We start from the raw sequence: 12,213 nt of genomic DNA on the forward strand, positions 1-12,213 counted from the left end.
TGCCTGCCTGCGTGCGTGCACGTATAAGACCCACAATGCCCCGCGCGCAGCCAAGATGGAAGAACCCGGGAGCAGCGAGAGAACAATGTTCTGCCTCTAGATTTGGGGGGGAAACGGAGCGTAAGTTACGATCAATGCGGCCACGTTGAGTTGCACTTAGGCTAATGTTTACATTATGTACCAATGTCAAGGACGATTATGTCACCCAGCTTATATCATTGATGTGTTTCGATAGTTGTGGGGTCGTCACTAATTATTTGTGTTTTGATAAATGTCTGAGCTATAATGGTGTAATTAATGATTAAAACTTGAAAGTATCTGTTTATTGTATTAGTTTATATGTTTAATAAAGACAAAGCCATCACAAAACTGTTGTAATTATTTAGATTTTGATCTAAATTAGCCTTGAATAAAGACTAAGCAGTCACATGAATTAACAGAAAAAATGGACAGCCGGACTCGGACTCGGACTCGTGGTCAAGAGGCCGGACTCGGACTCTGTGCAAAAATCCGACCGAGTCCACAGCCCTGGTATGGCAACGTTATATTACTTTGTCCCCAAGGTCATTTGAATGAACTAAATGTTTATAATTTGAAACAGGAATGATGTGTTGTTTGAAAATAATGAGAATTGTTTGGGATCTAAAAAATGTGAAATTGTGAACATTTAGAAACAAGATAAAATGATTCCCGGATTACATAAATTGTCTGAATATTTTGAAATTGGAATCGAGTGAATTGGGTGAAAAATGTGGAAGGAGAAAGATGACAAAAAGTGGGCAGAATAAAATATAAGAACAATAATAATAGTAATGATAATAACAATAATTTTAATAATAAAAAATAGGAATAAAAATAGTTAATAATAGAGTCATTTGCCTGCTATTACGTACCAAGGTCTTTGCCAAAGCCAGACTGCTTGAAGCCTCCAAAAGGTGATGCAACATCAGTCTTGTTGTAGGTGTTGATGAATACTGTTCCAGCTTCCAAGTGTTCACTCACATACATGGCTTTGCTTATGTCACGCGTAAACACACCCGAAGCCAAGCCATACTCGGTGTCATTGGCTCGCTGTAGCACACCATCGACATCCCTGTAATTATACAGAATAAAACATTTTAACACAGGACAAGCAAAAGGGCATTTTGATTACTAACCCATCTTTAAATTTGGACACGACCATGACAGGTCCAAAGGACTCCTCTTTGGCAATGAACATATGGTCTTCCACATCAGTGAACACGGTGGGCTCCATGAAGAAACCTGTCCGAAAAAAAATAAATAAATAATGAAATAAAAAAATCTAGTTCCCATTTTATAACACAAGAGCGCGATTGCACCCATCAAAACGGTTAATTTATGGTCTTTGTCTAGGAAAAGACAGAATACAAATAGGTAGGCCTTTGTTCTTTATGAGAAAAGGGGTAAAAAATGATACCGTTTTTTCCATGTATAATGCGCAAAATTTAACTAATTTATTGTCCTAAAATCTGGGGTGCGCATTATACATGGGTACAATTTTTTATTTATTTTATTTTATTTTTTTAAGAAAATCATGGTACAACAATTTTTGAAGAAAATCTTGTCACGGATGGAGTGTGGAAAGGAGCGGGGCCAGGGTTTATTGGAGGAACTCAAAACACAGACTTGGTAAACTAATTGTGATAAATAACTGGAACATCACTCAAATATTGGTGATCCCGTTGAGAGTCTCACATATTTCTTCGCTATCGAGTTTGCTACTGCATGCGCAGTGATACTGACCGGCAGAATAACATCCGGTTGTTCCCAAAGATGATCTTTTTTCTGAAATAATTTTACATTTACGGACTTAAGTAACCCGGCCGGGTCATACCAAAGACTATAAAAATGGGACCCATTGCCTCCCTGCTTGGCACTCAGCATTAAGGGTTGGAATTGGGGGGTTAGATCACCAAATGATTCCCGAGCGCGGCGTCGCTGCTGCTCACTGCTCCCCTCTCCCCCAAGGGATGGATCAAAATCACACGGGGATGGGTCAAATGCAGAGGACAAATTTCACCACATCCAGATGCGTGTGTGACGATCATTGGGACTTTAAAAAAAATAAAAATAAAAAAAAGTCAAAATTTGGGTGCGTATTATACAGGGTACAGGCTTTTTTCCAGCATCGACATGCCATTTTTAGGGTGCGTATTATATGGGGGGCGCATTATACATGGAAAAAAACGGTAATCAGATTAACAAAAATTAAAAGTGATAAAGAATAAAAGTTAGTCAGTTTGTAACCAAACTAAATTAGTTTTTCTAATAGCTAATAGTTTAATAATTGTGTCTGCAGCTGAGTCAAAAGAAGAGTAAGATGTGTGAAGAGCTTTCTTATTTATCAAATCTTTTAGTTTAGAAAGAATTGAGCAAATTTACATTTGGTGTATAATTTTCCATCTGTGGCTGCCAACACAATTTATGATTGATAATCACTCCCAAAAACATAGTTTCAGTGACTCTTTCAGTTTAAATACCATTTACATTTAGTTTTATATCACGATTAACCTGCATACCACCAAGCACCATCAATTTAGTAATTTTATTTTCAATTAATGATATGAAATTTAATGATAATAATTTATTAACATCAAACCATTTTGGAACACAATCACTTCCCTTTCTACTGTTTTGAGAATAGATTAGAAAGCTTTCATTGCCATTATACAATAACAAACAAACCGGAGATACAACAAAATTGCAGTAACCCTTGCAGATACTAGTTGTTATCCCCTGTGCAAAATAAATTATTATAAAGTAATTAAAAAATCTATTATTATTATGTATCATTAGTGAACAGTAAAATGTTTTAATATATTTGAGACATTAAATAAAATATAAATGAATTGGGTTCCAATACCCTGTGGAATACCACAGGTTATTCTTCTCAGTTGTGTTTCAGTTTTCTTTTAACATATACTCTTTATGTATTGCTGTAGCTTTTTTTCTACAAATTCCATCACTGGCGGAAATGTTGATCGCTTGTTTCTGAAGCCATATTGGTGGTCATTTAGTCGATCATATTTAGTCTTAAGAAATTAATTTAAGGTAACAAAGAAACGGGTCTGTAATTTGACACAATTTGATTTTCACCATTTGAAAAAAAAATTAATCACTTTTTTCATTTGATCAGGAAACATACTTTCAAAGGATTTGTTGCAAATACAGGTGAATGGGTCAACGACAGTTAATCTATGAGTCTCTATTTTAGAGATTTACACTTAACTCATGAACACGCCAACTAGCCTAAATATAATTTTTATATCTTTGTTTCGGTCTGTTTTTGTATTTCTTATACATCCTTTTAGTTTGTTTTACATTTCATTTAATTAATTAATATTTTTATTTTTTGCAAGCTTTCTAGAGAAATTCTTTTACTGCACATTTTCTGTCATTCATTATAACAAATGTATGTTATATGAGTCGTTAGTATTGTCAAGTGGCATGGTGGTACAGGATGGTGTAAAATTGGGTATCGAATTTGGCCCAGGCACATTGGCTATCCCAAAACATGTAGTAGTTCCAAAATTTCACCAGGAGATGGTGTTAAAGCTTGACATAGGGGTGACCTGATGGAAACTAACAAATTTAATAAATTAAATTGTTAGCAATTGGGAGGACACGACCTGTTCAAACACGTAGCAACACACAATTTTGGAATATGAGTTTGCTATGCCATAATTTTAAGCTGTAACAGTTTGAGCAATATCAATATATATGTTAATGTTGGAAGAACCTATTATTATGGCTAAGTATGATTATGTGTTAAGATTGATCGTTATTAGACAAGATATAGGTTTTTAATGTTGCAATATCAATATACCGTAAATTTCGGCTATAAGCCGCGACTTTTTTCTCAAATTTTGAACCCTGCGGCTTATAGTCCGGTGCGGTTTATATAGGATTTTTTCCGTGATTTTTGTGATGACGATCACTTTTATACACTCGTAAAAAGGCTGTGGACCGCTGTTCTGCGGCACCGCTTTGCTGGGCGGAGGGATGTATGACACGGTCACTGGGGAGAAAAGTGGTGTGTTGATCGCATGTCCATCCGCCAGGCAAATAGTGCCGTACAATTTACACAAAGATGAGACAGAACGAGATCAAGACGGACAGTACTGAAAGGAAGCTTTTATACACAAACCGTCATTATGGGGGGCTTATATATGATTTTTTCTGTGATTTTTGTGACGACTTGATCACTTTTATACACTCGTAAAAAGGCTGTGGACTGCTGTTGTGCAGCACCGCTTTGCTGGGCGGAGGGATATGACATGGTCACTGGGGAGAAAAGTGGTGTGTTGATCGCATGTCCATCCGCCAGGCAAATAGTGCCGTAACATTTATACAAAGATGAGACAGAACGAGATCAAGACGGACATTACTGAAAGGAAGCTTTTATACACAAACCATCATTATGGGGGGCTTATATATGATTATTTCCGTGATTTTTGTGATGACTTGATCACTTTTAGACACTCGTAAAAAGGCTGTGGACCGCTGTTGTGCGGCACCGTTTTGCTGGGCGGAGGGATATATGGACACGGTCACTGGGGAGTAAAGTGGTGTGTTGATCGCATGTCCATCCACCAGGCAAATAGTGCCGTATAATTCACACAAAGAAGAGACAGAACGAGATCAAGACGGACATTACTGAAAGGAAGCTTTTATACACAAACCGTCATTATGGGGGACAAAAGAAATGCATATGATGCCGCTTTTAAGCTAAAGGCAGTCGATGTTGATGACATTGTGTTGCGTCACCCTTTTCTTTATTTCGTGGTCCCATCTACTCTGGAGCTATACGTGTCGCTCGCTAGTTTAATGTAATTTAGCGCTTCGTGGATGAATAAAATTAGCATGAACAGACCCTCATCATGGAAAATGCTAGAAGAAATGCATAAAACCGACGACGAAAGAGATACTGAGAAAGTGTGTGGCAAAGGATAACTAACGCTATTCCAATCGGAAGACTTCGATGGTTTCAATGCACAGGAGGAAGATGAAGACGATGAAGCTCTTTTTTTTACTTTTACTTGTATGCTTTCCCCTCCGTGAGTCGTCACCTTATCGTGGTGGAGGGGTTTGCGTGCCCCTATGATCCTAGGAGCCATGTTGTCTGGGGCTTCATGCCCCTGGTAGGGTCACCCATGGCAAACGGGTCCTAGGTGAGGGGCCAGACAAAGCACGGCTCATCAGGCCCTTATGATGAAAAAAATTAATGGATCACGTTTTCCCTCGCCCGGACGCGGGTCACCGGGGCCCCCCTCTGGAGCCAGGCCTGGAGGCGGGGCTCGAAGGCGAGCGTCTGGTGGCCGGGCCTTCGCCCATGGGGCCCGGCCGGGCTCAGCCCGAAAAGGAAACATGGGTCCCCCTTCCCATGGGCTCACCACCTGTGGGAGGGGCCAAAGGGGTCGGGTGCATTGCAAGCTTGGCGGCGGCCAAAGGCAGGGACCTTGGCGGTCTGATCCCCGGCTGCAGAAGCTGGCTCTTGGGACATGGAATGTCACCTCTCTGGCTGGAAAGGAGCCCGAGCTGGTGTGCGAGGCAGAAAAGTTCCGACTAGATATAGTCGGACTTGCCTCCACGCACAGTTTGGGTTCCGGTACAAGCCCTCTCGAGAGGGGCTGGACTCTCTTCCACTCTGGAGTTGCCCACGGTGAGAGGCGTCGAGCAGGTGTGGGTATACTTATTGCCCCCCGGCTGGGCACCTGCACATTGGGGTTCACCCCGGTGAACGAGAGGGTAGCCTCCCTCCGCCTTCGGGTGGGGGGACGGGTCCTGACTGTTGTTTGTGTCTATGCACCAAACGGCAGCTCAGAGTACCCACCCTTTTTGGAGTCCCTGGAGGAAGTGCTGGAGGGCGCTCCTTCTGGGGACTCCATCGTTCTACTGGGTGACTTCAATGCTCACGTGGGCAATGACAGTGAGACCTGGAAGGGCGTGATTGGGAGGAACGGCCCCCCCGATCTGAACCCGGGCGGTGTTCTATTATTGGACTTCTGTGCTCGACACGGATTTTCTATAATGAACACCATGTTCAAACATAAGGGTGTCCATGTGTGCACTTGGCACCGGGACACCCTAGGCCGCAGTTCGATGATCGACTTTGTAGTCGTGTCATCGGATTTGAGGGTCTGCTGGGAACGTCTGGCGGAATCCCCTGTCAGGAAGAGCTTCAACTCCCACCTCCGGCAGAGCTTTTCCCACGTCCCGGGGGAGGCGGGGGACATTGAGTCCGAGTGGACCTTGTTCCGCGCCTCCATTGTTGAGGCGGCCGACTGGAGCTGTGGCCGTAAGGTCATTGGTGCCTGTCGTGGCGGCAATCCCCAAACCCGCTGGTGGACACCGGCGGTAAGGGATGCCGTCAAGCTGAAGAAGGAGTCCTATCGGGCCGTTTTGGCCTGCGGGACTCCGGAGGCAGCTGACAGGTACCGGATGGCCAAGCGGAATGCGGCTTCGGCGGTTGCTGAGGCAAAAACCCGGGCGTGGGAGGAGTTTGGCGAGGCCATGGAGAATGACTTCCGGACGGCTTCGAGGGAATTCTGGTCCACCATCCGGCGTCTCAGGAGGGGGAAGCAGTGCAACTTCAACACTGTTTACAGTGGAGATGGCGTGCTGCTGACCTCGACTCGGGACGTCGTGTGTCGGTGGGGAGAATACTTCGAAGACCTCCTCAATTCCACCGACACGCCTTCCATTGTGGAAGCAGGGCCTGGGGACTCTGAGGCGGACTCTCCAATCTCTGGGGTTGAAGTCACTGAGGTAGTTAAAAAACTCCTCGGTGGCAAGGCCCCGGGGGTGGATGAGATCCGCCCGGATTTCTTAAGGGCTCTGGATGTTGTGGGGCTGTCATGGCTGACACGTCTCTACAGCATCGCGTGGACATCGGGGACAGTGCCTCTGGATTGGCAGACTGGGGTGGTGGTTCCCCTCTTTAAGAAGGGGGACCGGAGGGTGTGTTCCAATTACAGGGGAATTACACTCCTCAGCCTCCCTGGTAAGGTCTATTCAGGGGTGCTGGAGAGGAGGGTCCGTCGGGAGGTCGAACCTCGGATTCAGGAGGAACAGTGTGGCTTTCGTCCTGGCCGTGGAACAGTGGACCAGCTCTTCACCCTCAACAGGATCCTCGAGGGTGCATGGGAGTTCGCCCAACCAGTCCACATGTGCTTTGTGGACTTGGAGAAGGCGTTCGACCGTGTCCCTCGGGAGGTTCTGTGGGGGGTGCTTCGGGAGTACGGGGTACCGAGCCAACTGATAAGGGCGGTTCGGTCCCTGTATCACCGATGCCAGAGTTTCGTCCGCATTTCCGGCAGTAAGTCGGATTCGTTCCCAGTGAGGGTTGGACTCCGCCAAGGCTGCCCTTTGTCACCGATTCTGTTCATAATTTTTATGGACAGAATTTCTAGGTGCAGCCGAGGCGTTGAGGGTGTCCGGTTTGGGGACCTCAGCATCGCGTCTCTGCTTTTTGCAGACGACGTTGTGCTGTTGGCTTCTTCAGGCCGTGATCTCCAGCTCTCACTGGAGCGGTTCGCAGCCGAGTGTGAAGCGGTCGGGATGAGGGTCAGCACCTCCAAATCCGAGTCCATGGTCCTCGATCGGAAAAGGGTGGAATGCCCTCTCCGGAATGGGGTTTGAGATCCTGCCCCAAGTGGAGGAGTTTAAGTATCTTGGGGTCTTGTTCACGAGTGAGGGGAGGATGGAGCGCGAGATCGACAGGCGGATCGGTGCAGCGTCAGCAGTAATGTGGACTCTGTACCGGTCCATCGTGGTAAAGAGAGAGCTGAGCCAAAAGGCAAAGCTCTCAATTTACCGGTCGATTTACGCTCCTACCCTCACCTATCAAAGTCAAAGTCAAAGTCAGCTTTATTGTCAATCCCTGCATATGTCAAGACACACAAAGAAACCGAAATTCCGTTTCCTCCATCCCACGGTGACGAGACATACAAGTAGGCGACACAAAACAAAAACAAGAAGGCACAAACCATAAATAATAAATAAAATAAAATGAGCGATGAATAAATAACAGACCAATAACCCATTAAATAAGAGGGGCAAAACCGAGCCAGTGTGCATACAGCAGACAGCAAGAACAGGACGCTACGCTGAAAGGGGGAGCGAGTTCAGGATCCTAACAGCCTGGATTACGAAGCTGTTGGAAAGTCTGGTGGTGCGGGAGCGCAGGCTCCTGTACCGCCTCCCAGAGGGCAGAAGTTCAAACAAAGAGTGAGCGGGGTGGCTCACATCACTCACAATCTTGGTCGCCTTGCGGGTGAGATGGGAGGTGTAAATGTCCTTCAAGGAGGGGAGAGAAGCACCAATAGTCTTACTAGCCGTTTTCACTATGCGCTGCAGGGCCCTCAAGTCGTGGTCAGTGCAGCTGCCAGCCCAGACAGCAATACAGCTGGAGAGGACGCTCTCAATGGTGCCGCGGTAAAAAGTAGTCATGACGGCCGGAGGAGCCCCCGCTCGCCTGAGTTTCCGAAGGAAGTACAGGCGGCGCTGGGCCTTCTTCGCCAGCGATGCGGTGTTGGAGAGAGATCCTCACTGATGTGCACCCCCAGGAACCTGGCGCTGCTCACTCTCTCCACCACAGCACCGTCGATGGTCAGCGGCAGGTGTTGGGCGTGACCCTTCCGGAAGTCAACAACAATCTCCTTGGTCTTGTCGACGTTCAGCAGGAGGTTGTTGTCCCTGCACCACGCGGTCAGAAGGTCAACCTCCAGCCTGTATTGAGTCTCGTCTCCCTTGGTGATGAGACCCACCAGAGTCGTGTCGTCAGCAAACTTCACTATGCGGTTGCCGCTGCAGGTGGCAGCGCAGTCATGCGTCAGGAGGGTGAAGTGCAGCGGACTGAGCACGCAGCCTTGGGGGGCCCCTGTGCTCAGCGTGATGCTGGCGGAGATCTTGTCGCCAACACGTACCACCTGTGGCCTCTGACAGAGGAAGTCCAGTAGCCAGTTGCAGAGGCAGGTACTGAGGCCCAGCTTGTCAAGTTTGCTGATGAGACGCTGCGGCACAATGGTATTGAAGGCAGAACTGAAGTCCACAAACAGCAACCTCACATACGAGTCCCTCCCCTCCAGGTGGGTGAGGGCCGAGTGGAGGGCAGAGCAGATGGCATCCTCAGAGGACCGTTTGGCTCGGTACGCAAACTGGAAGGGGTCAATGGTGGGGGGGAGAACTGACCGGATGTGCTCCAAGACAAGCCGCTCAAAGCACTTCATGATGATGGGCGTAAGTGCCACGGGGCGGTAGTCATTGAAGCAGGACGGAGCAGGCTTCTTCGGCACAGGTACGATGGTGGCAGCTTTGAAACACGACAGGACGATGGCCTGCTGCAGGGAAGTGTTAAAGATGTCCGTGAAGACACCCGTCAGCTCACCAGCGCAGTCCTTCAGCGCTCGACCCGGGATGTTGTCCGGGCCCGCCGCCTTACGGATGTCGATAGCGGCAAGCGTCCTCCTCACGCTGTCGGCGGAGAGGCACAGGGGCAGCTCGTGGGAAGGGGGAGTGGCCTTCAGCGGGCAAGTGCTGTTCTGAGCGTCGAAGCGAGCAAAGAAGCGGTTGAGGTCATTGAGCAGACGGACGTCGCCTTCACAGCTCTGCGGCGCGGGCTTGTAGTCCGTGATGGTGTGAATGCCCTGCCAAAGGCGCCGTGCGTCCCTGCTGTCCTTGAAGTGGGCGGTAATTTTGCCCGAGAACGCCCTCTTCGCTTCTTTGATGCCCCGGGACAGGTCGGCCCTCGCAGTCCTCAAGCCAGCCTCATCCCCCGCCCGGAAGGCTTTGTCCCTGGCCCTCAGCAGCCTGAAGACAGCCCCTGTCAGCCATGGCTTCCGGTTAGCCCGAGTGACGACGGATATTGAGTGTGTCACATCATCAATGCACTTCCCGATGTAGGAGGAAACAGAGTCAGTATACTCCTCAATGTCCGCCCGACCGTCGCAAGTGGCAGCCCTCCTAAACACGTCCCAGTCGGTAGAGCCAAAGCAGTCACGAAGCGCATCAGAGGCACCCTCAGGCCACACCCGCACCCGCTTGCGAACTGGTCTGGATGTTCTCACCTTTTGTCTGTATGCGGGCAAAAGCATAACAGTGATATGGTCAGAAAGTCCAAGATGGGGGAGGGGGCCGGCTTTGAAAGCTCCTTTATGCGAAGAGTAGACCAGGTCCAGGAAGCTGTCGCCACGCGTAGGAAAATCAACATGCTGGTGAAGCCTCGGAAAAACAGACTTCAGATTAGCATGATTAAAATCCCCAGCGAAGATGGTGAAACCGTCAGGGTGCGCTGTCTGTTGGTCACTGACAGCCTGGTACAGTTCACTAAGAGCCGCGACCCTGTCGCCTCCGATGTTGGAAGGCGGGATGTAAACCGCGACCAGCAGAATCGCGGTAAATTCCCTCGGCAGGTAGACTATGGGTCGTGACCGAAAGAACGAGATCCCGGATACAAGCGGCCGAAATGAGTTTTCTCCGCAGGATGTCCGGGCTCTCCCTTAGAGATAGGGTGATAAGTTCGGTCATCCGGGAGAGACTCGGAGTAGAGTCGCTACTCCTCCACGTTGAGAGGAGCCAGATGAGGTGGCTCGGGCATCTCATCAGGATGCCTCCTGGACGCCTCCCTGGGGAGGTGTTCCGGGCATGTCCCACCGGTAGGAGACCCCGGGGACGACCCAGGACGCGCTGGAGAGACTATGTCTCTCGGCTGGCCTGGGAACGCCTTGGGATCCCCCGGGATGAGCTAGATGAAGTGGCTGGGGAGAGGGAAGTCTGGGAGTCCCTCTTGAAGCTGCTGCCCCCGCGACCCGACCCCGGATAAGCGGAAGAAGATGGATGGATGGATGGATGCTTTTTTAATCAGCCCTGTTAGTGCTGTGCTACCGTGTTGCTGCTGTGTTACCGCCGCGTCTCAGTGACTTTTACCGGTATGTTTTATTTAATCAAACCCGATTAGTGCTGTGTTACTTCCGTGTTGCTGCGGTATTACTGCCGCGTCACAGGCAGTGTTTGGAAAGAAATGTTAATGTATGTTATTAAAACTTTAAAAAAGCTTTCTGTGTCCAGTCTTTCTTTGTTAATAACTCGCGTGCACACTTCCGTGTTGCTGCGGTACTACTGCTGCGTCACAGGCAATGTTTAGAAAGACATGTTAAAGTATGTTATTAAAACTTTAAAAAGGCTTTCTGTGTACTGTCTTTCTTTGTAAAAAACTCGTGTGCACGTGCGGCTTATAGTCCGGTGCGGCTTATATAAGAAAAAAACTAAAATATCCCCGGATATTAGCTGGTGCGGCTTATAGTCCGGTGCGGTTTATAGTCCGGAAATTACGGTATATGTTAATGTTAGAAGAACCCATTATTATGGCTAAGTGTGATTATGTGTTAATTGATTGATCTTTACTAGACAAGATATACAGTGCCTTGCGAAAGTATTCGGCCCCCTTGAACCTTTCAACATTCCGCCACATTTCAGGCTTCAAACATAAAGATATAAAATTTTAATTTTTTGTCAAGAATCAACAACAAGTGGGACACAATTGTAAAGTGGAACGAAATTTATTGGATAATTTAAACTTTTTTAACAAATAAAAAACTGAAAAGTGGGGCGTGCAATATTATTCGGCCCCTTTACTTTCAGTGCAGCAAACTCACTCCAGAAGTTCAGTGAGGATCTTTGAATGATCCAATGTTGTCCTAAATGACTGATGATAAATAGAATGCACCTGTGTGTAATCAAGTCTCCGTATAAATGCGCCTGCTCTTTGATAGTCTCAGGGTTCTGTTTAAAGCGCAGAGAGAACCATGAAGACAAAGGAACACACCAGGCAGGTCCGAGATACTGTTGTGGAGAAGTTTAAAGCCGGATTTGGATACAAAAAGATTTCCCAAGCTTTAAACATCTCAAGCAGCACTGTGCAAGCAATTATATTGAAATGGAAGGAGTATCAGACCACTGCAAATCTACCAAGACCCGGCCGTCCCTCCAAACTTTCTTCTCAAACAAGGAGAAGACTGATCAGAGATGCAGCCAAGAGGCCCATGATCACTCTGGATGAACTGCAGATACCTACAGCTGAGGTGGGAGAGTCTGTCCATAGGACAACAATCAGTCGTGCGCTGCACAAATCTGGCCTTTATGGAAGAGTGGCAAGAAGAAAGCCATTTCTCAAAGATATCCATAAAAAGTCTC

General features: G+C 47.4%; 1 protein-coding gene across 1 annotated transcript in view; it reads right to left on the reverse strand.

Moving 5' to 3' along the window:
* aldh1l2 (aldehyde dehydrogenase 1 family, member L2) overlaps positions 1-12,213 on the reverse strand; it is a 62,634-nt gene that overhangs the window by 1,857 nt on the left and 48,564 nt on the right. Inside the window, exons 21-22 of the mRNA XM_037242580.1 lie at positions 1,158-1,263; positions 894-1,093 (exon numbers count right to left, since the gene is read on the reverse strand). Coding sequence (XP_037098475.1) covers positions 894-1,093; positions 1,158-1,263 — 306 coding nt within the window. The remainder of the gene's footprint in view (positions 1-893; positions 1,094-1,157; positions 1,264-12,213) is intronic.

The sequence above is a fragment of the Syngnathus acus genome, chromosome 23 (assembly GCF_901709675.1).
Source record: "Syngnathus acus chromosome 23, fSynAcu1.2, whole genome shotgun sequence".
NCBI classification, from domain to species: domain Eukaryota; kingdom Metazoa; phylum Chordata; class Actinopteri; order Syngnathiformes; family Syngnathidae; genus Syngnathus; species Syngnathus acus.